Source organism: Echeneis naucrates, chromosome 22 (assembly GCF_900963305.1).
Source record: "Echeneis naucrates chromosome 22, fEcheNa1.1, whole genome shotgun sequence".
Lineage (NCBI taxonomy): Eukaryota > Metazoa > Chordata > Actinopteri > Carangiformes > Echeneidae > Echeneis > Echeneis naucrates.
The window spans coordinates 12,543,577-12,566,868 of NC_042532.1; the positions used below are offsets into that span (position 1 = coordinate 12,543,577).

The following is a 23,292-nucleotide window of genomic DNA, read 5'->3' on the forward strand; positions in this document are numbered from 1 at the left end:
GAAAGACTTCCCGTAAATTAGCTAGTTGAGGAAAAAAAGACCGCTAATCAAAGACAGTAGACGTTTGCAAGCAACACAGTTTTCCTGTAGGTGGCAATCTTTGGTCATTTTACCTTTAATGTCTGCTGACATGTTACTGTTGGAGTATATTTATAGAGGTTTGTTGTAATATTGCTGGCGGATATTGGATTCCCTCATTGCGCAGCCACTCTCCCTGCCCGCCCTTCTAAAAATAAAAATGGGAAACAAAATGTATATACATACACACACACACAGCCTATCGATGGTGATGCAGGTGTTTAATTGTCAGACGGTCCCTGAGTAGGTGGGAGTCTCTTGTCTCTTGGTGTTGGACTAAAAAAATCACAGCGGCAGCAACTCCATCAGCAGCAGACGCCAGCGATCGAGACGCTTCCCGAGGTGAGCGATGTGAACATTAAAACTCACGGATATTTAGTGATTTAAAGGCGCACTGGGTCGGTTAGCTGGCGCAGTTTGTGGCGCAATGGTTTATATCAACTTACAGAGCTGAGGGAAGCGGCTGTTGTGAGTGCTGCAGCGAGCGGGGGGACAACATAGCCGTAAAAAAGACCTCCCTTTGGAGCGATAACACCATTTTCTCTGTAATTCTAACAGTCCGGGTATCAGATTAAGCCAACGCTTTGCTTTTCTAATGCTCCTTTCCATCGTGCTCCGGTGTGTCTTGGCCGGTGAAAATCAGGATGTGTCTGGCAACGTGTCAGACCTTGACACCCAAACAGGTACAGCCCTGCTCCTGGCTCCTATTGTTCCTATCTGAGTCAGGGATCCTTTTTCTTGAGTCCAACCCCTCCCCTGGTTACAAGGAAAATAAGACAAAGCAAACAAACAAATAAACAAAGAGCATTAGTCAGATAAATGTTTGAGACTTGGCAGGCTGTGGCCATGCTGCCTCCACTCTGCTGTTGTGTTGTTCAGTTTGTTGGGGTTGTGCAGAGACAAAGCTTGAACATATGGGTCAAGGGAGCACCTGGTCTGACCTGTTGAATCCATGTTAATTCTGCTGTGTGCGCTGACTGGCATGCAGGCTTTCATTCAGGTATTTCTCAGGTGAACCAGCTGCTTTTGTTCAGGATGATTATGCACTTTTCGACAGCATGGCCACAAACCCATGCCATTTGCTCCAGACTATGATGAAGGGAAGTGGCATTTTAAAATGCCAGATTTCTCATGGGACTTTTATTTGCTTGATGATCTCAATATTTGGAGTGGAAAGTGACATTTAGATGAATTTTATGAGGAAGCGGAGAGTCATGTTAGATGACTTATGTGTCAGCTAATGTCCACACACAGCTCATCACATCTGAGGCTCAAGAACAGTGATGATGGCAGTCAGTGCTGTTCATTAAAGAAGAGCTCCATCCTGTTTGCTTGGTTCGGTTCCCCTGTCTTGGATCTACCATAAATTTAGATGAATATCTTTTACACGTAGGGAGAACTGTAGCTTTTGATTCCACTATACCTTCCCCTGCAGGTTTTAAAGGTGAAAAGTGTGAAAAGTTATTAAGCGTAAAAATATGGAATATATTGGAAATCACTTCAAGATGACCACAACACTTTACAAGGAATTACAAACTGCAAAGAGACAGTGAGTGACGACATGTTTGGGTTAACTGGTGACTCTAAATTGTCCGTAGGTCTGAGTGTGAGTGGTTGTTGGTTTCTGTCTGTCTCTGTATGTTTGCCCCATGACGAACTGGTGACCTGTCCTGGGTGTACCCCGCCCTTGCCCAATGTGAACTGGGATTGGCTCCGGCACCCCCTGTGTCTGGAAACAGATAAGTAGTAGAAGATGAACGAATGTGGGCACATGTAAACAAAGAAACTCCTTTGCAGTATTAAATGTATCTATTTTATTTTTATTATATTATGTTATGTTATATATAAAAAAGTAATCTCCTCTGTTTGGGCTTTGAGCCCTTTTTCACTTGATTGTTCAGTCTGGGGGTTTTTGCTGAGGCAAAGGTTCAGTCAAAAGCTTTTTCAGTTGCCACTTTAAATTTCAATCTGCAACATTTGCAGAAAGAGTGAACAGTAAGTCTCTCATGAAAAGGGAGTGAATAAATGTTGGCCATCTTAAAGTATCATCTTATGAATCAATATTTCAGGAGAAGATTAAAAGGGAACTTGCAGAAGTCAAATGGATATTGTCTGCTTGTACATCTGACAACTGTTGAACATGAGTTGTACTTTTTGAGAAATTTACAAGCAAACATAAGCCTCTGTCCATATATCTATCTTCTGTGGGTTTTTATGTCTTTCTGAGCAGGTGCACAGACTCAATCTGAACTGAATTATTAAACGGTAAAAACAGCAAGGTCAGTACACACAGATTCTTGTAATTTTGAGTTTTGACTTCCTCTAATGCAAAGTATCATGTAATCTTCTCATCTGCTCTGATTCTCATGAAAATGGAAAGTAAAAAATGCAACCACTGCAACTGAAATGTGTGCATTGCACAGGTTTAAGCTCTTAGAGCATGAAATGTTAAACCAGTAGGAGCTTTGAACATCTCGTTCCTTTGCCAACATTATAAATAGGTATTTTTTTTGTCGATATCCAGACATTACTTCCAGAGAAAGTGCCAAAAATGTGGAATATGCCCCGTCTTTAATGGATAGAAACAATCCTGGACCAAAATTTCACCATCGCTCTCTCTCCTTCCATCCCTGCTAGTGGTGTTGAGGATAATGGTGGTGCTGGGGCGAGCTATGGTGTGCGTGTGTGTGTCTTTAATACATCTCTGTATGATTGCATCATACAAAGATGTATTTCAGAGACTCATCTCCCCAGCCACGTGTCACAGGCTGCTGGGTTTGAATAAAAATGTCAGTAGAGACTATGGTGAAGTCCTCCTGAAGGTTTGAGACCGAACACAGACAGAATATTAGAACAAAACAGCATTTGATGATACATCTTGCGTAGTTTCTAAGTTTAATAGCAGTAAGTACAGTACATTCAAATTCAAACATTAGATGCAATGCCGATTTAAGACACTTTGGCTTCACTTTTTAGTCTGTATCCACTTTCGTCCCATGTGATGGCTCATGCTGAGGCAGCAGGTCCCCATTTTGACTCCTGGCTGGTTTGACATCACCAACACCAGAAGAACACTAGACAGGTGTATATTAGTAACACTACAAGCATGTGTGTACATATGTGATTTCTATTTTTGTGTGGCTAAGGTTAAAACTTACAGAAACATGAACGCCATAGAATCTGTTGTTGTTGTTGTTGTTATCTAAGTTGCTCGAGAATGTGAAATATTGCAGATGGTCAATGGCTAATTGCGCTATGCAGTACTTCAATTACTTGGAAAAGTCATGATATGTTTTGGAATATTATTGGTTGTTGTGTAAGGCAACGACAGAACAGTGCAGATAAATAGTTGTGCCTTTAATTTGAAACCAGCACACATTTTTTGATACACACTGGGATGGGAGTATTGCACAGCTTTTTTGATTGAAACACACAGAAAACACTGGTACTATCCTGTAAAGCAACGTTGAATCAATCTGCAACTTTAAGTAAACAGCTTTTGCTTAAAAACAAGTAACCAGAGAAAGTAACGATGTCATTGTGTTTGGGCTCTATTTTGATCTTGTGTGTTGAGTGATTGTTTTGTGTTAATGCTTTGTAGAGAGAGGCGATTGCTCTAAAAAAATCTTTGCTGGTGAGCAGTGTTTGCACTTTGTGGTGGATGTGGGGGTGAAGATCATTTTCACTCAGAGAGTCTGAGAGTTTTCTCACAGGCCCATTTTGAGGATCAGCTCCAGCAGATTTTGCAGTGTAAGAAGCTGTGGGTGGAATCTTCCAGAAGCTCAGAGGCAGGCAGTGAAAGCACAGATCAGGCTCTTGTGGTTATTGGACTGGTTCGGCGTCAGAGTAGTTTACATGTTAGATTCTAGCCATTGCTGAAGCCAGATGGGTCCTAATGAGCAATGTCCACACAGCAGCAGCAGGGCAGACACACACCGCTCCCCTGGGGGTTTACTGAGCATGTGCAGCAAGACAGCAAGCAGGTGTGTGTGTGCAATCTTTGCTCCAGGCAGGCTAGGGCTCAGGCAGGAGCCAAGCGTATGGAGGGTGGGAGTGTGCTGTGTTAACTCTGAGCAGACACACCTCACTGATCTGTGTTTACATTCACTATGATAGAGAGACGCTGAGGTATGAAAAAAAAAAAAAAAAACAGATTCCTTCCTGGCTCTGCACTGAGCAGGTAGTGTGCTGAAAACCTCTGCCCCATTTTGCCCCTTTGGCTGGACCCCCACCCCACACCGCTGAACATCACCCCTAACCCTAACCCAACAACAGCCATCACAGAATAGGCCTGTAGGTCCAGCAGAGTTTAGGCGAAGGTGCTTCCCCCTGAAAATGTCTAATTTTTAAAGAGACGGTAGACCTAGCCGAAGGTCTGTCGGCATCCCGGTTCACAAACTGACAGTTTCTTCGTTTTGCTCCTGATGTCGTAATGTGGAGAAAATTAATCTTGATGCTGCAGCACTCTGTGGTATTTTGGGAAATGTCGTTTTCTATTTCAATCTGTAAATTCCCCATTATACAAACAAAACAGATTGTTTTCCTAGTTTGTTCAATAACAACACCAGCCAACAGCAATGAATCTGTTTGAGCAGAGTTGTGGAGAGTGTTAATGCAGCATATTATTACCTACAGTTCAACAATCACAGTGTTCAGACCCTCACTGCCATGAATGTGATGCATGAGAGAACCGAGAAGCCTCATCACAATCCTTTTTTTTTTTTTTCTTAAATAATGCACAGTCAAATCTGGCTACAGGTATATTTGAGCTCTAGTTTGATAAGAGTGTATTAAAGCATTTTTTTTTTTGGTCTATGTAGATTATCAGAAGGCTTGCCTGTGTCTTCTAACCGCAGAGATGTCCATTTAAAAATCACCTGCAATTACAAAGCCTGTTGCAACCGTTAAAGGCGAGCTAGCTGCCCTTATCAGTCTGGACATTAGTGTTTTGAGACATTAGACAACTGAGCTCAAGCTGAAACTGCAAGTGCACTTGACTGAGAAAACCGCATAGTTGTTTAATGTGTTAGGTCAGCAGCCTTGAAATGTAAAGTCGTGTGCTCAACAGAGAAAAGTTGACACTATCCAACAGATGTACGTTTACTTTATCCTCACTTTGGTCACCTTTCATACATTCAGCTTAATGTTGAGTTGTATTTTTATACGCTTTGTTTTTATTTGTTTCTATGCTGGTCCGGGAAAATATTCTTTTATATGAAATCGGTGAGAAAAAGGTTTGGGACCACTGGGTAAAATTGACATGAGGCTGAAAAACCCATCTGCAGTGACTGTGGAGATTTCAGAGAAAGTTTAGGGCTGTTAAAGTTGCACCGATCAATATTTCATATGAAAGTTTCATAATGTGACTGTGTAAAATGAAAGCGTCTCCACAGTGATCCATCAGACCTTTATACATTTTTCAGGCAGCTGTTTCAAAATGAGCTTGCAGACAAAGTTAGTGAATAACTGGTATGTAGATTAAAGCGACAAATTCCCCTTAGGTGCTGGTGGAGACCAAAATGAAATAAAAAGGAGACTGAATATTTAACTTCAAATTTTCAGTTGCCCAGAAAAACTGCACACCTTTTTAATGTGTAAAAAGTCTGTTGTTTGCCAAAACTGTATGGAAATGTATACATTGAAATGAAATATTTCTCTTCATGAAGTATACACAGTGATAAAATGTCAGCTGTTATTTCACTTTGTTCAGTTTGCTGCAGTCAAGAATACCGTAATCATTACTCTCATTTGTAGTGATTGCAAGTTGTGCTTGGGATTGTCTTTGATCTCACAGTAACTGGCAGTTGATTAGATGAAGAGGTTTCTCTAGCAATACAGGACCACCTCTCTGGTCCCCTCAGACGGGCGGTGTGCTTCATCCTCATCCAACCAATAGTTTGACGATTGGAGGGAAAGCTTGTTCGAGACTGTCCACCGAATGTTTTACGGTGTCGTTCATGGAAGGCTTTGGTGCAGCTGGGAATCAGGATCCAAGCGCTGAGGCTCCAAAATAATGGTGCTTTGAAACAAACCTGATTTCATAAAAATATTAGCAGTGAGTGATAATAGGATTGGATCGGGGTTTATGGGAGTTATCAATCTTCTGATCTAGTTTAATTGTTTTGTTAAATAACCTGAGGGATGATATCCTCCCTCACACAGACCAGACACACGCAGATGCCTCAGCTGTTTCGGTTCCCCCCCTAGTATGTATAGATTATCTGACATGAGCTCGCTTTTTTTTCCCTTTTTATTTGCTTCTTTGACTCAAATTCAGGTATATCTCACCACCAGCAGATTTCAGCATCTGTGATCACAAAAGTCTTAACTGAGCAAAGGGGAGAGACTTCACTCGTGCCGCCAGCGGAAGGCAAAACACAAGCAGAACATCAGTTTGTAATCTGCTGTGTTGGCTTGTGAGGGTTGACTCGGGGATGAGGAGGAGAGGAACGAGCAGAGGGAAGGGATTAGAAAGGCTCCAGATTTTCAGTTGAATAAGATGGAGAAGAAAGGTACGCCACTGAATGCGTGTGACCGTGTTTATTCACAAAGGATGAGGCAGTAAGAGAAAATCCATGGAGTCAGATAGATAAACTGCTGAGTCATGTGGTGACGTTTGTCCAAATGTTGTGTGACCAGACCACAGTCAGCCTGCATCCTTCAGCATCCTGCTCCGTGCTGGAGGTGGGAAAAAAACAAAAACTGTTGTCATTAGCCAGGAGGCATTTGAAACAAATGGCTCGTCTGATGCAAGAGGAAAAACAACTCAATGAGCCGATAAAGGTTGGTTTAAGCTTCAGCATGTCCAAGTGAGTCTGATTACAGTTTACAGCTAGTTAGCTGGATTTTCTTTTTGTAATAGGGAATCGTTTCAGTTTGTTTTGGCTCCTGTTGCACAGTTGACACAGCTGCTCTGTGATTTGTTTGCTATGCACATCTCAGGAATAGAAAAAGACCAACTGAATTCTGTAGATTTTTTTTTTTTTTACCGCAGCAATTTATGTCAGGTAGTAGAGTTTCCCAAATGAAACTATTTAGACGATGTGGAAGTTTTGGATGAATTCTTTTTAGGTTGGCAGAGCTTCAAAATTGTCTCTAAATCAGTTTGTCTGATGTGCTTCCAAAAGGGGTATTTTAGACTAAGAGTCTCAATAGAACTGTATGTTCTGTCCTTGTCCTGTATATCTATCAGTAGTTAATTCATTTTTAGCAGTAAAATGATCCTTTTGTCCATAATGATGGCTAAGAGAGAGATAGACTGTGATATTGGACACCAGATTCAGTGGAAACAGTTCTTTGGACTGTGTGTGTGTGTGTGTGTGTGTGTGTGTGTGTTTTATGGCTTTTCTTTGGATTCCATCCTCAAGGAATACCCAGTCCTGTGCACAGGGAGGCTCAGATGTTGTGTATCTGACCGTATCTGAATATTGACTGCGTGCCATCCACTCTCATAGCTAAGGAAAATATCCGAGTGGTGCAGAACGCAGAAAGAAAAGCTTGCAGGGTTGTATTTTTAATCCTGTCTTCTTCAGCAGACCTCTCTGACAGTGTGATGTACAGCGGTCTGGCAGCAGTGCCATTGATCAGCTCACCTCCTACACAAGACATCCTACTGTGGCTTCTGTTTGGGAAATGTTTGACCAAGCTGATGGAGCATCTCAGGAAGTGACATCATTGGCACAGTGATAAATCACACCCAGGCTGGGCTCGGTAGGTTTGCCAGTTTTGAGCTTCTTCTGCCCTTTCTCACTCCCTTAATTCTCCTGTTACCTCACAGCTCTTGTGTGAGTTGGACAGCAGAGAAGTGTGATGCAGTTTTGGCTGCCATTTACTGCTGCAGAGCAAACGCCATGTTTACTACGGCGCACGCAATTGATTGATGTCTCTCACTCAGGTGAATTTGCAGCATTGATGCAAAGCTTTGTTAGCACTCTTTGTTTCCTTTGTTGCTGCTCCGTTTTCTCGGACTGTTTGTTCAGAGGAGTGTGCGCGAACAGAGCAGCTTGGAGTCAGGGCTGTATTGATTGAAAGGAGGGAGAGTGAGTGCTGCTGAGGACAGATGGTTCAGGCCTCCTTTCTGTGGTCAAGACAGTGTGAATGATTATATCCTGTGTATGCTTCAATAACAGAAATACGCAGAACGTAGTCACAACCCTCAACAAGCTGTTCAAATTCAGTTTTGTCTGTCAATATGGACAAAGGGGTTGCTTTACTGCAAAAATAAGTAAATAACCACACACTTGATTAAATTAAGTCTCACAACTGGCACATGTTCCTGTCTACTCAGTGAAATGGCCTTCTTAGCGTCCTCCTGTTACATATTAAAGCATTTTAACAAGTCAACAATGAGTTTGTTACTTTAATGTGACATCACTCTTTGAGTTGTTGGATAAAGAAATGCAGAAACAGATCAATGACTGCTAATGGACTGTGATTGTCATTAGACAGATCTTTGGAAATGATATAATTGCACTTAGAGAGAGTGAAAAACAATTCTGATTTTAAAAAATGAGTCACAATGTTAAAAAGACCATTATGTTGCTATTTCAGCAGTAGACTCCATCATCATAACCTCACTCAACGACAACATAACAGGCATCATAAGTGTCATTCTATTTTCTTACAGGCTTGTATAGTTCGTGTATTCAAGAGATGGGAACCTAGCATTGTGGATTATCACAAAGTTGTGATATGTTGGCCAACCCAGTGTGATGATGCTACACAAAAGTGGGTGTAAATGACTGCGATCATTTTAATACTCACTCTTTTTTCTTTTCTTTTTTTTTGTTATTTTTCTTCAGGTATGGTCCAGTGCTGATGGCGCACCCTGAGCTGTTCGTGACGAGAGCACCCCCCACAGTGGAGGGCAGCACTGTGGGCCTCAATGTGCTCAGCTTCCTGGATGCCCTTGGGGAAGAAAACAGCACGGCTGAAAGATGCTACCGCTCCCACTCCCGCAGCAGCGTCCTCCAGGGCCTGCCATTTGGAGGGGTGCCTACAGTCCTGGCTGTCAATGTGGTGCTCTGGATGGTACACACTCATACACACCCACCCAACAATAGACATTTTCACAAAATCCCCAGAGCAGACATGGCCAAGTGACAAATGAATGCAAATCTTAACATGAAATGGTTCTCCAAATATGTTTTTTGTTTTTTTATTTGTTATGAAGCCCGACAAAAATACACAAAAAACTATTTAGCAACCAATACATTTTCTGTTCATCTGCAATCAGCTCTTGTGTTGCCGCAATGCTAAAATTTTAAACTTGATACTGATAACCAGGAGAAATATCTGCTACCCGATACCACTTTCAATACTAGAGTTTAAAAAAAGAAATTTTTAATGCAAAAATAACCATTTCAATTTCAACATGTAACAATTTTCCCTAACAGAACTGTAAGATGCCAGTTAACTATCAGTGCAGACAAATTTAATCCATTTTGTTCGTATTGCAAATAATATGTTAAGGTGTGTTTCTATTGAGTTAAAAGTTTACCTTTGTCTGCTTCACTTTGGGACTTCGAGAGAAATTAGCTCTTATCTGTTAGAAAAATGAACATAAACGTACTTGTCATGAACATCCATTACGTTAATAAACAATGCAAATTTAATACGTTGTTTTAGCACCAACATTAGCCCTGTTATTCCGGATAAAGTACAGAATGTCGGTCCTTAAGATACTTCGCCACCACTTTGTAGCTGTGAGCATACGGACTGATTTAGTATCAGTACTTTCTCAAATCCTATCTGGATGCAGTGTTTTAGTATCGATAATTATTTTTGTATCTATACTTTTGACAATCCTAATCAGCTCTAGTTAGAACCATGTTGGCTCTTAAGCTTTCATACTCCAGATCAACTCATCTTTTTCTCCATCTACAGCTTGCAGGGACCTTGAATAGAAGGTTTCTGAATAATTGCACACTGCCAACACCTTGTTGAGATATGAAGGGCCCTGATACAAACTGACAGTCAGAGGTGCTTCTGTCAGATGGCTGTTTCTGTGTAAGTGAGGTGTCTTATGGACATCCTGTCTCCAGTGGTGAAGTCTGCTCTTGATGATAATGAAGTACAACAGCAGCATCGGGGGTTTTAATACTGTCGGACATCATTCATGAAAGTGCCACATTAATTCTGACATGCTGCGAGTCGGGCACATGCTCACACATTTTTATTATTTTTTTAATTCATCCTAAGGAACTTTTGATGACTTTGTAATTGCTAACCTCAAGCCTGAAAGTCAAGCGCCTACATATAATCGTTATTCTGGTGGTAAATTTTGTCTTCATTTCAACTTGTACCGCAAACATCAATAATGCTTTTTGCAACCTTCATAATAATTTACTAGGACATCACAACCTGTGTTGCTTCCATGTTCCCAAATCCACTTCACTGAAGGTGGGGGGCTTTTGAGATTTGGGTGAATGCGACTTCCGAATAAGTAGACATAATTGTGGAATTTTGTGCGCAATCAAAAGTAGTTAATGCCACAGAATTGGCCTTATCAGATTTAGTTTATGACAGTCTTTGAAGGAAAACTACAAGAGAAAAAGCATTTACACGGGATTTCATTCCTGTCAAAACATTATAATGACGTGCATGAATACACATGAATGCAAGCACGTTATTCTGTGCCAATCATGGGTGTGATTAAACTGCCCAAAAGCTTCATATCTCAACTTCCCCTTTGCATTGTAGTGTTTAAAAACATAGTTGCGTATCTGTCTCAAGATGATAATAGGCTTCCACTTCTCAGTTGTCAACTACCTCAGTTGCACTGCGAAGGCCTTGTCAAGCTTGATCTCTGCACTAATATCGCTCGATCCACAACCCCAGTGTTTTCATTTGTTCATTTTGTTGCTGCCTAGTTGTCAAGACAACACAGAAGGTTGAGCGACTTCTCTTAATGACAAGTGAAAGCACCCCCCCCTTCCTCCCCAGGTGAGGGGAGAGCACGCCTCTGCATTAATTCCATAATCATACAGAATAAATCATGTGTTGGACTTGAGGAGGGTGTGCTCACACATCACAAAGAAATAAAACAACAGAGAGGAGAGAGACACCGAGGAAAGGGCGGGGTAATTATGGAGATGTGTATTTAAAGGGTTTCAGGCTCTGTCTGCTTATGGGAACGCACGTTCATTTTTCATCTTCAAACCGGAGTCACGGTTTCTCTGATTGTCTATGCACGGCTTAATCACTAAAGGATGAATCATTTAACATTCATGTCATCCCCTCCACTTAACTGAATGTCTTCCACAAATGTGCAAAATGATTTAATGCTCTCAATAAAATCAAACATTGGGCAGCTTTTACTCCATTTGCATTTGTCAACATTCAGCCATCATGTTCCAATTATGCTCTTAGATTTTTATTCAGGGTCATTCATTATGATCCCACTTTTGTGTATTATATTGTGTAGTTGAAAAGGGTTTTTTAAACTTCACTGCGATGTGCAGTTTGCTCTTTCTTGGGAGCAGAAATAGGCTGTTTAGCTTTATTCTTGCTATCAACCACATTCATTAATAGTGTTCACATGTGTATGCTGACCTGTTGCTGGTAGTTTCCAAGACAACCACACATACTAAAAAAAGAAGAGGGCTCATTATTTCTGCTACTTTTTGAACCTGTCAGTTACCTTTAGGGTCTTCATGAGGGGAGACTCAGATTGAAAATCAAGCAACATTGAAAGGGTGTGATTGATCTTAGACCCAAAGCAGATGAGGACAGCACATGTGATTTTTTTTTTTTTTTTTTTTAAACCCTGCTACGTCCAATTTCTTAAAGTATCTGCATTCATGCTTTCATTTTGTATTGCAGTTCCTGTTGCTCATCTTCTCCTGTCTGAGGAAGGCTGCATGGGACTATGGCCGCTTGGCTCTGCTGATGGAGAATGACAGGTAAATCCATCACTCTCTGTCTTCCACTAACAAGTTACACCCACTCCCCTGTGAGCCATGTCAACAATTAAGATGGAGTAAAAATCCTCAGTGGAACTGCTCCCAAGTCCCAAAGCTGCAGGCTCCAGCTCCCTCTGCTGAGGTTAAATGGTACTACGTAGAAAAGACATGACTGCAGTAACTGTTAACCAACAGTCCAAACCCACAAGATGTTTGATTTACAACCAGAAAAAAACATTGTCATATCAGAGAAACTACATTAAACCAATATTTGGCATCTTCATTTGATATATTATTTAAAGGACAAGACTTAAAGGCTGCTTTTATTTCATTTTTTATTGTTTTTATAATCAACAAATTCAATGAAGCCATCAAAATCAACAACGAACTCCCACTCCCTGTGTAGTTCGTCATTTCCTCTCATCTCTGTGGCGCTCAAACCAGAGTCTATTGGTTCCTATTGAAGCCATGAGTCTTATAAGATTTCCTAAAACGATTAAGTAAATAATAATTTTACTTTGGACTTTGGAATTTTCAGCTGCGGACAAACATCTGTGTTGCTTGTCAGTTTTTTTAATTTAGGCTTCTTTGGGTATTTTTTAACCAGCAAACAATCAACAGGTGGAAGTTTTATGTTGATTCATTGGTGTTTCAAATACCTTGATGGTTATGAAATGAGTCCAGGATTTCTCAGCTGTATGAGTCAGCAGTGGTTTTTTCTGCTTGACCTGAGTCCTTTGTGTGAGTTTGGTCAGCTCTGCCTGAATGATTGCGACTTCACAGCACCTGAGGGCAGCAGCTTTTTTCTGTTTCACAGAGCGCTCCTCTCTGCAAGTAATTCAATTATACCGTTCAATTAGACATGCTGTTGAACTTTCAGTGTTACAGCCCACAGAGAAATCTCCACAAATTCAATTATCACACTGACTTTATTTGATTTGATCATGTTGTGTGTTTTAATATGTCTTCGTGTACACAGAGAATGATCTTGGGCAGCTCCTATATGAGGACCGTCTGCAGCAGGTTCACTCTGCGCTCCCATACTTGATATACTGATGTCAGGCCATATTCAATGATGCTGCAACCTCTTTGTGTATCCCTTCTGTCCACTTTAGTCTCACATCCCTGTTTTATGGAGAACCAAGTGAGAAAGAGAAGTCCCCGTCAGAGTCCAGCCCCTCTGAATCGGAGACGAAGGACATGGTGAGTTTTGAGTTTGAGAGTTTCTCATTAGTTCAGTGCGACAAAGATCTGCAATTGGATTGTTTACATGTGAAATAACTGTGTGAAAAGGTTCGCTTCATCCACAGTATGTGATCTGCTCTGAAAATAAATTATAGTAAATATAGAGATTATCTGTTTATCATAACAACTTTAAAACTTTGTGATTTAACATATACAAGTTTTTATTCGAAGATTTTGGCTAAATTGCTGTGCTGATGGTGCTGCCACTGTGTTGATTTATAAGTCTCTCCATCTTTAGTTTCATCCACCAAGGACAGTGCTGTGATAATATTTAGATCAGATTTTCCTCTGTGCTCTGGCTTCCTTCCCATGCTGGTCCAGTGACCTGTTCAGTTACCCAGTCACCCTTGTCTGCGGTACAGAAAGAGATTAGCCAAACAAACCCTACCACAGAATGGAAAATGCGCTGCTGTCTCTTCCCTTTACAACTGACGATTGCAGCTCAGTGCCCAGAATGATAATGTGTAGTTTGCTTGCATTACATCACACCACTAAGTTTTACCCTATTTAGATTTACAATGGAACAAAGCCCAAAACGCTCATTTAATGGCTCTTAGATTATATAAAACACAGTGTGCATGTGTGTGCGTCCCCCACTCGGGCAGTGACATCACCACCACACTTTTGGCATCAGTTCTTATGCACATGATGGTACAACACATACAAACAATAGAGGACCTGCTCATCCTAACACTGCTCTGTAGCACTGTCAGTGGTTACAAACTCCTCGAAACGTATAATTAAGAAGTTTAGTATTTCAGGTGAAGACTGGGAGACTCCAGTTTTGGTTTTGTTTTTTTTGCAAAATGTTGTGAGTGCATGTCGTAATATTTAGAATGTGACCGCCAATCTATTAATCTCTCTGTGTACTGATCTATTTACTGTATTTAATACAAGGTGTCAGTTCATTTGCCAGTGATGTATCGATTTCGGAAACGCTGCATTCAGCATTTTATAAAAAAGTCCATTTGTCTGAGTAGCTAACGTCATCCTTAAGAGGAAAGTTTGGATTATGACTCAGCTGGAATATGTGACAGTATGACACCTGTGTGATAGACTGAGGTCACTGCCTGCATGTTTACAACAGTGTAACACAAAGAGTCAGACTGGAGTCATTGCCCTGTGCCTACACAAAACTGAGGCTACAGTAAAGTGGTTACTGCTTCAGGCTAGACCTATTAAACCTCCATCTCTATGTCACCCCGCAGACCTCATTACTATGCAAATGATGGATAGATGCAAGTACACAGATGTGGTGGACACATACCTGCAAAAATATCAGTCATTTATTAGCTTTGTTTAATAGTGGATGAATAATGATTCTCCTTTTGTCCCAGGCCTTCTGCTCGTGGCTCTCATCACTTTACCATATGAAGTAAGTACACATAGCAGCTGCCCTTGTAATTATTTTGCTTTGCTTTGTCTCTGATCTTAGGTTCCATCCCTTTATTGGCCATCTGTCTTCAAAACTGAGGTCACTGTCAAATGTAAACTCTCGTGTTATATCTCATTTAGCAGCAAAAACAAACAGGTCTGGGCTCATGCAACCGCTGGTGCCATGGTTTCCAGTTGCATATTTGCACTTTGCCCAAGTCTGACTGCACACAACACACTTAAGCCCATAAAACAGCGATTTCCACGGTGTCTATGGTTTCCATAGCATTATGGTGGAGTTTTCGTACTTCTGTTTTTAGCCTTCATGCCAGCGGCTCACCCTGGGAAAAGTGCAAACCCACCCTGTGAGTTCGCAATGTGTGGGCTCCATTGAGACTGGTGTACACCTCCTTACTTCTTTATATATATATATATATATATATATATATATATATATATATATATATATATATATATATATATATTTTATTTTATTTTATTTTTTTTTGGGGGGGGGGGGTTTCTATTTTATGACACTGGGTTTTCTGAACCTCCCATTTGGTAACGACAACTCCCAGCATCAAACTGTGGTGCCACAGTTTTATTCATAATGAAGTACAAGCTGTAGATCGTAGATTGTCCAGACTACATTGGTTTGGTTCAGACTGAACCTCTCTGAGTGCTATTACATCTGGACACTTTTGAATTTAATCAGTAACACCTCAGGAACAATTTGTCTTTACTTTCCTCATATTGTGCTGAGAGTTGGGGATGTCTGCTATTTCTCTCTTTCTGCAGGGATGAGGAGATCCGTAGCAAATGTGGCATTGACGCCATCACATACCTGTCCTTCCAGCGCCACATCATCCTGCTCATGTCAGTCGTTTGCTTGCTGTCTTTGGCCGTTATCCTGCCGGTCAACTTTTCCGGGAACCTCCTAGGTATTTTTGTTCTCATACTATGGTCCTGCTGGCCAAATGTCTGAATATCCAGGGATATCCTTAACCTCCAGAGAGGCACCTCACAGGGAGAGAGGCCAGGCCACACAGACACAATCACACACATTTACGTACTGAAGGTTGCACTGGTTACATTCACAGAAACTTGATCCTAAAATAATGTGAGGGTTTTTAAAAGTGTGTGGCAAAAATGAAATAAAATCTTCATTTGAATGAAGTTGAATTCTAATTTTTACTTAAACCATAGAACTACTTTTATTTTAACATGTAAACTCAAACACATGGGGCTGCACTTCTATAGCTAAAGGAAGTTGTAAACATACCAATGGAAATTAATCAAGCGCTTCCAAGGTCGGATTGTAGTGATAGAAAGTGCTTCATTTCCTCTCATGTATGTGTCGAGGGTGGGATGGTGAACAAAAAGAGCTGCTAAATAGCAGCAGAAATGCCTTTTGGCAGTTGTGAGCTTCTTATGTGGGAATGGGATGAAGGCAAGAGCCATTATGGGGTCTATGAGGAGCTGGGCTGTCCGCAAAAGCCCTTTTATTACTGCTGGCTGACATCTTATGAACCAGTGTGTCACCCTAGTCATTAAAAAAAACCAACACCCCTCGACAGGCTGCCGTGGCAACAGAAAACAACGGGTGCCCATAATTAAAGCAGCAGAAAGTGTGATGTTTGAATTTTGTGACATGACAGAGATCTCATTAAATTGGAAAGAAAACATTTTCTCTGAATAGTGGCATTGCTTCATTGCTTTGGCCCCCCCAGAACAAAGGTGGGTAGTGGGGTTTCCATTTAAGTCATTTAGAAATTAAAGTGTCTCGCTCTCATGTCATGTTTCATTATTTCTACAGGAGACAGTCCTGAAAACTTTGGAAGAACAACACTGGCTAATGTTAGTGAAAAGTGAGTGCAACACCACCTGAATGCCAACAAATCTCACGAAATGTCACAGAAGCACTGCAGCTTCTCGTCATACGTTTGATTTACAACTGAGTTTTTGTGGCTGGCAGGGACAGCTTTCTGTGGCTCCACAGCATCTTTGCTCTGGTTTACTTTATCATCACGCTGCTGTGCATGGCTCACCACTTGATACGGCTGGAGTACAGAGAGGACGAAAAGGTCTGTCACGATCATGTCATACTTTTTTAATGATAAGGCCTGGCTCTTCACAATCATCCATCTTATCAAACCAGTTCCTTTGTTTTTATGGAAACATAATAATTCAACTTCAGCCTTTTCTTTCCAATACAATCCAAACAGTCTTTTGGTTTAAGATAAAGGCAGACTGCTGTGTCGGTTATGTGTTAAATGTGAGATTAACTTGAAATAAACTCACTCTAATGAGATTCTTTCGATGTGTTCTTCACTTTAGAGACCCCAAAATGAATGACAAGGCAGAGAGTTGGCTGTGTTGGAGGCCTCAAATTTAATGGCAACCAAAATCTGCCAACTCAGATCTGACTCAAGTCCACTTGATAAGATGGATTTATTTTGCAGTTGATTATAACATCACTACTCATAGTGGTTGCATTATGTCTTGCAGGTAGCGAGGACACTGATGATTACTTCCATACCCAAAGAGATCTCTGATCCAGGACTCATCACCAAACATTTCCAGTATTCATATTTATAACTCTATTTCTGTTTCTCTAGCTTGTCAGAATAAAAGTCAACTTCCTAATGTATCCTGCCATATGGAAGCATGTTTTTGAACATAGACTCACATGTACAATCTCTTACAATTAATTTAATCAGTGAGGCCTATCCCAGCTGCACTGTCACTGACATCCGATTCTGCTTTGATGTCTACAAGCTCATGAAGCTGGACCTGGAGAGGTACAGTAACTGAGCAGAACAACACAATTCTTGGATCAATCTGAGGCTCTTGGCTGATGATGATGCTTTTTGCAGACGCAAAGCGATGAAGGGCAGGCTGTATTTCGCCACAAAATCCCAAAAGGAAGGGAAGATCATGATCAAGACCCATCCATGTGCTCAGATATTCTGCTGTGACATCTGCGGCTTTGAAAAGGTAAGTTTTATCAGCATAATTTGGATTTGTTCATGGCCTCTTTGTAAAATTGTAGCTTATTTCTGATGCACAGAAATTATATTGCCACTGGATGGCACTGCAGTCCAAATGTAGGTAAATATAACAACGTTGCAGTTGCATATTTGGAGATTTGTGAGTAAGAAATACTGTGAGTAACGCATGCTTTTACCTTTTCCCGCAGGTGGATGCAGAACAGTACTACAGTGAGTTAGAAGAAAAGCGGACGGATGAGTTCAACGCTGAGAAGAATCGCATTTCCATGAAAAGACTAGGCATAGCCTTTGTGACTTTCCGTGATGAGAGGATGACTGCTGTGTGAGTAAACAAGAGCACGACACTGAGGTTTATGTTTGTCAGACCCTCTCATCACATAAACCCCTGTCACAGCAGGGAGTGCCATTAAAATTCATGAAGAGGCATACAGTAAAAGCAGGCAGGAGACTGAGTGCTTCTGCAGATTTCAGGAGAACTTTTATGTCTTTACTTGTTTTGTTTTGTTTTTCCAGGATAGTGAAGGACTACAGTCGTGTGCACTGCCGTCGCAGACCTCAGCAGTCCAGCATCACCACTGTGGTGCAGTCTCACAAATGGGGGGTCAGCTATGCGCCCGCTCCAAATGACATCATCTGGTCAGTGCCAAGATCATTTGACACCACATTGTCTTTCCCCTAATCCCAGTCATGTTTCCTTACTTATGGTAGAAGCAATATATTAACATGTCCCATCTGAGAAAAAGAGAATTCAGTGGTAACTCAAGGAGACACAGCGTGTGATATCCAATTTTTCATGTGGATAAATCATTTAGACACATGTCCTTGTAATTAGTCCTGACATGTCTGGTATTTTGGGAAACTTCAAGATCATGACTAGACTTAAAGCCAAAGTTATGTGAGCTTTAATGATGCCTGGGACTGCAGCAGCATCTTATAATGGTGGGTGAATGTCTATCAGCATTTCTATCCCTTTTTCTTCTCTGTTGCTGCTTGTTGGTAACAGAGCTCAAACAACATTACCTATCCACAAATGGAATTAGCCACACTGCATGTGTTTCTTCTTGGAAAGCAAATGCAGCAGTCCCACTGAGATTACATAACAAATGAGTGATGCATATGTATGGGAGATTAACCGAAGAGATGTTAGCGCTCACTGTTTGTTCTTCGCCCCTGACAGGCTGCAGCGTTTTTGTATGGGAGTGTGTTTTAGCTCTAAATTGCTGTAGCGGTTGCAGGCTGTGGGGTTGAGTGGGGATTTCATTCCTTCATTATAACCGAGCATTGAAGTGTGCTGTCTCCAACCTCAGCCACCAAGTCACATAGATGAAACGACTGTTTTCTTATGTCAGTACGTGCAGTGTAGGCATGTCGGGGGAGAAAAATGTGTGAACTGTGGCGTCTGTCCTGCTGTATGATTGTGAACGGAGACTCATTATTTCTCCTGTCACCAGGGAAAACCTGTCAGTGTGTGGATCTCGCTGGTGGCTCCGTTGCGTCCTCCTCAACATCCTCCTTTTCTTGCTCTTGTTCTTCCTCACCACTCCTGCCATCATCGTTAATACCATGGACAAGTTCAACGTCACCAAGCCCGTGGAGAGTCTGCGGGTCAGAATTTGCAATTGATTTCAACTTTGGGACCTCAGCTCTTCATGCTGACCTTCTTCTGCGTCATTAATTAACCACTTTTGCTTTCAAATGCAGAGTCCTGTCATTACCCAGTTCTTCCCCACCCTCCTGCTTTGGGCATTTTCCGTGCTCCTGCCCTTCATCGTCTATTACTCAGCCTTCTTTGAGTCTCACTGGACCAGGTACTCACCAGCTGTGAAATGGAAATTATGGAAATGCCCATCCTTTGTGTCTTTGAATGGATTATTCACATGTAACTGCCTGTCTGAAATCCCAGCATTCCTCTTTTATTCATCTCAATAATTTTTTTCTCTTTCGATCTATTGTTCTTTCTACCCTCTCTCTCCCTCCTTCTCTCTGTCACTCTCATAACACACTGTTTTTCTGAGCAGGTTGTCATAGAGATCTCGTGTGAGGATAATGATATGCACACAATAGTCAACATGTCCAGAGGACAGCTACATGGTGACCACTAGTAGGAGGAAAAGCAAAACAACTGTGAATAGGGAGACAACCTCACACAGCACCTATGAGCACCCTTTCTTTTCATAACCATCCGCGTAAACGTGTTGTGCAGGCGTGATGTGCGAGGGGCCGAATGCAAATCAACTGTTTACTGGAGTGAAACGCGTAGTTTGTGCTAATGAACCCAACAGTCAGCTGACTCTGCATGGCATTATTTCACACAAATGCATTTATTATGTTGAAGGTAACTGCGAAGGTACACTTTAAATGTAAACATGGATTGTACAACAGTGTTCTCATGATCGCTTGCCTTTAATTTCATGTTTCAGATCTGGTGAGAACCAAGTAACGATGCACAAGTGCTTTTTACTGCTGGTCTTCATGGTCATCATCCTGCCATCACTTGGTTTATCCAGGTGCGCATACATTAAATCCACAAACTCAGAACCAACATATAAGCTCTGCTTTTACTCTTTATTTTGCCCACTTCAGAATTTTTTCATTGCTTTCAGAAGTAGGTCTCTTTCATGTTTTATTCTTTCTGTAGTCTGGACCTCTTCTTCACCTGGCTCTTTGATGTCAACTTCCTGGATGAGAAGAATGTCAAGTTCCAGTAAGCTCATTCTGTTTTTATATATATCTTTTTATCTTTTTTCTTTTTCTTTTTTTTTTTTGATTAAAAGAGATTTTGCGCATCCTGAAAAGGCATTTCAGTTGAGTTGTAGCCCATCATGTATCGTTACCATTGTTTTGCCGGTGCAGGTGTGTGTTCCTCCCTGACAACGGTGCGTTCTTTGTAAATTACGTGATCACATCCAGCCTGATTGGTACATCTATGGAGCTGCTTCGTATCCCGGCACTTACGGTGTACGCCCTTCGCCTCTGCTTTGCAAAGTCGCAGGCTGAACGGATTCACGTCAAACGGGTCAGCGAAGCCTATCATGTTTACGCCAAGGTTTTAACGTGGCCAGCGACTTTCAAATTTCTAAATCTTGCTGTGTTTGTGTTTTTGCCTGCAGAGTCAGGCCTATGAGTTCCAGTTTGGCCTGGAGTACGCCTGGACCATGTGTATCTTTGCAGTCAGCATGACTTACAGCATCACATGTCCCATCATTACGCCTTTCGGTGAGCAAGAACCGTTACCCATCTCTATCATAATCAAGCCCATCTTTCTCTCCCTCTTTTCTGTGTTTCCTCATGCTCTAACCTCACTCCTCTACTGCCTGCCAATCCAGTGCAGACTGTGTGAATTTGCTGCTGTAGTCCCAGACACCCAGACACAGCAAGTTGCGAGCCAGACGCCTACTCTGCTCCTGTCTCTGCCCAGAGCTCACCAAGCTTCTATTTACTTCTGCAGGCTAATCGTCAGCCCAAATAGGCTCTATTAAGGCTCATACTCTGCTGCAGTTATTTCACCTGAGTTGATTTAATCACTTCATTGGAATCACCCCAAAATAACCAATCCACCATCTCCAATTACATTTTCAGATATAGTTTTTTTTTTTTTTTTTTTTTTTGGTGGTTATAGGTCTGCTGTATGTGATCCTGAAGCACATGGTTGACCGATACAACATCTACTATGCATATATTCCCACTAAACTCAACCAGCGGATCCACAAAGCAGCCATCAGCCAGGTCATCGTCGCTCCTCTTCTCTGCATGTTCTGGCTGCTCTTCTTCTCTGTGCTTAAATTAGGTATGCCATCACTGCATCTCTCTCCTGTTACAGTTTCTATAACTGATAGGAATTACAAGTCTCAAATCTGTTCCACTCTCTCCTTATTACTAAAGGTCCAGTGCATCCCATCACCCTCTTCACCCTAGTGTCCCTACTGTCCTGTATTGCCATTTCCCTCTTCCGCTTGTGCCTTAGGAAGCAACCAGACAGGTCAACAAGCTACCAGGTGAGTAGTTCTGCTCTGACTCAGTCACATCAGGTTTACCTGAAGAAGCATTAATGGTTACTGAATAGTATTGATTGTCTTTATTTCAGATGTCTGACCAGCCAACAGAGGGCACATTCACTGACGCAGACAGGAGTACTGTAACATCCACCACTCCCTCCAATGTACAGTACCACCTTTTCCCCTATTAGCCAGTATACCATAAAGCACAGTAGTCTTCCATCTTAACTTGAACTGCAAGCATATGTTACAATGAGTGCGACAATATATCACAATCCATGTACACATTTAGAGGCAGTCACATCTTGAGTGTCCTTGGGCAAGATACTGAACCCTAAATTGTTGTTTGAGTAGTCGATAAAGCTAGAAAAATGCAAAATAAATGCAGTCAGCTTACCATTTACTGTGTGACACAATCATAAACTGTATGTTTATCTGGCTCATTCAGCTGTTTGTGGCATCTGTGCTGCTGGAGCCAGAGCTGGCTTTGACTCCGATGCCCTCCCCAGCCCACCACAGCTACGGCGCCATGGCGAGCTCCCAAGATTCAAGCCACAACGAAGTGGAGGAAGAGGAGGGTGAGGTAGATCATGCCCAGACCCATGAGACTGAGCTCCAAGACCCCACAGGCCCCTACTGCTCCAGCCCACTCATGGACAGCCCTACCAGCTACCAGTAACACCAAATCCTGCAAGCTGATTTCCATGTGTCCTTTACCTGGGGAACACAGATTGCTAAATGCCACAAAGCTGCGTCTTTGCCACTGACGTCAGACTCCAACTTAGCTGCCTCAGACCCTGAGATTAGACTTGGCTTTATAGAGAGAATGAAGAACCCGATGGGGCTTGAGAGTGCAGTGAGCAGGAGCCACATAAGAGTCACTATAAATGTATAAACATAGACACAACAGATACGAACCAAAACCAAGACAGAACAAGTTAAATGTCCAGATTACTTTAATTGAACTGTTGGATGCTCCATCACAGGGATCCCATCTTTTCCTGTGGCTTCATTTACAAGTTTAAAAAAAAAAAAAAAAAATCAAAAGTAATTGAATTGACTGAGGTAGGAATTGCCTTTGTGTGTCTACCAGAGATGCCACCTGGCCCTGATGTGGATGTGAAAGCTCCCATCAGAGTGGGCGGTGTGAGCAGGCTTTACCCCGCAGACTGACAGAGCGGTCTGGGCCCTGGGCGGTGTGTGGTTCCTCAGGGAGGCTGAAGGTGAGGGCAGCTAGTTGTGAAGCCATCTGCAGCGAGAGAGCAGACAGACGGAGCGCTGAATGTAACTCTGACATGTACTGAAGTAAATGTACGCTCTCTCCACCGAGGCACAAGCAGCTCGACTGTACCTTAAGCTTGTTGTAATTATTATCAATTCAAGGTTGCTATTTTTGCTACAGTATTTTTGGTGTCGTTGATATTGTGCTTTGGGTTGGGGGCGGGCGCGACTGGAGGTTGAAGACTGGTCTAGGATTTGCAGAGCTGTGACATTTTAATCAGAGTATTCCCAAATTATGCCATTTGACATGCACGGTATATCATTGTATTTATTTATTTATTTTAAATGAATAATTTAACATTTTGGGAAATGTCATATTTTCTTTTCTTGCTAGGAGTTAGATAAGAGTATCAATACCAACTTGTTCCTAGCAGAAGCTGGTTAGCATAGCTTGGCTTGGTTTAG

At 41.8% G+C, this 23,292-nt stretch overlaps 1 protein-coding gene across 4 annotated transcripts; it reads left to right on the forward strand.

Annotated features, from left to right (window-relative positions):
* The first annotated feature begins 384 nt into the window (after window positions 1-384).
* Window positions 385-22,678, forward strand: tmem63c (transmembrane protein 63C). 4 transcript variants are annotated; one of them, XM_029494419.1, is made up of 23 exons: window positions 385-420; window positions 8,880-9,108; window positions 11,902-11,981; window positions 13,097-13,184; window positions 14,564-14,601; window positions 15,399-15,541; window positions 16,417-16,468; window positions 16,576-16,684; window positions 17,109-17,182; window positions 17,321-17,401; window positions 17,477-17,597; window positions 17,800-17,933; window positions 18,125-18,247; window positions 19,063-19,216; window positions 19,313-19,419; window positions 20,032-20,118; window positions 20,250-20,315; window positions 20,465-20,627; window positions 20,722-20,827; window positions 21,231-21,398; window positions 21,494-21,606; window positions 21,696-21,770; window positions 22,055-22,678. In XM_029494419.1, the coding sequence occupies exons 2-23, from the start codon at window positions 8,896-8,898 to the stop codon at window positions 22,283-22,285; spliced, it is 2,526 nt and encodes an 841-aa protein (XP_029350279.1). In that variant the 5' UTR covers window positions 385-420; window positions 8,880-8,895; the 3' UTR covers window positions 22,286-22,678. The 4 variants fall into 4 exon arrangements, with proteins under 4 accessions (XP_029350279.1, XP_029350278.1, XP_029350280.1 ...); XM_029494418.1 differs by lacking the exon at window positions 385-420 and adding an exon at window positions 7,626-7,788; XM_029494420.1 differs by lacking the exon at window positions 385-420 and adding an exon at window positions 7,626-7,788 and having other exon boundaries at window positions 8,880-9,096.
* The last annotated feature ends 614 nt before the right edge of the window (window positions 22,679-23,292 follow it).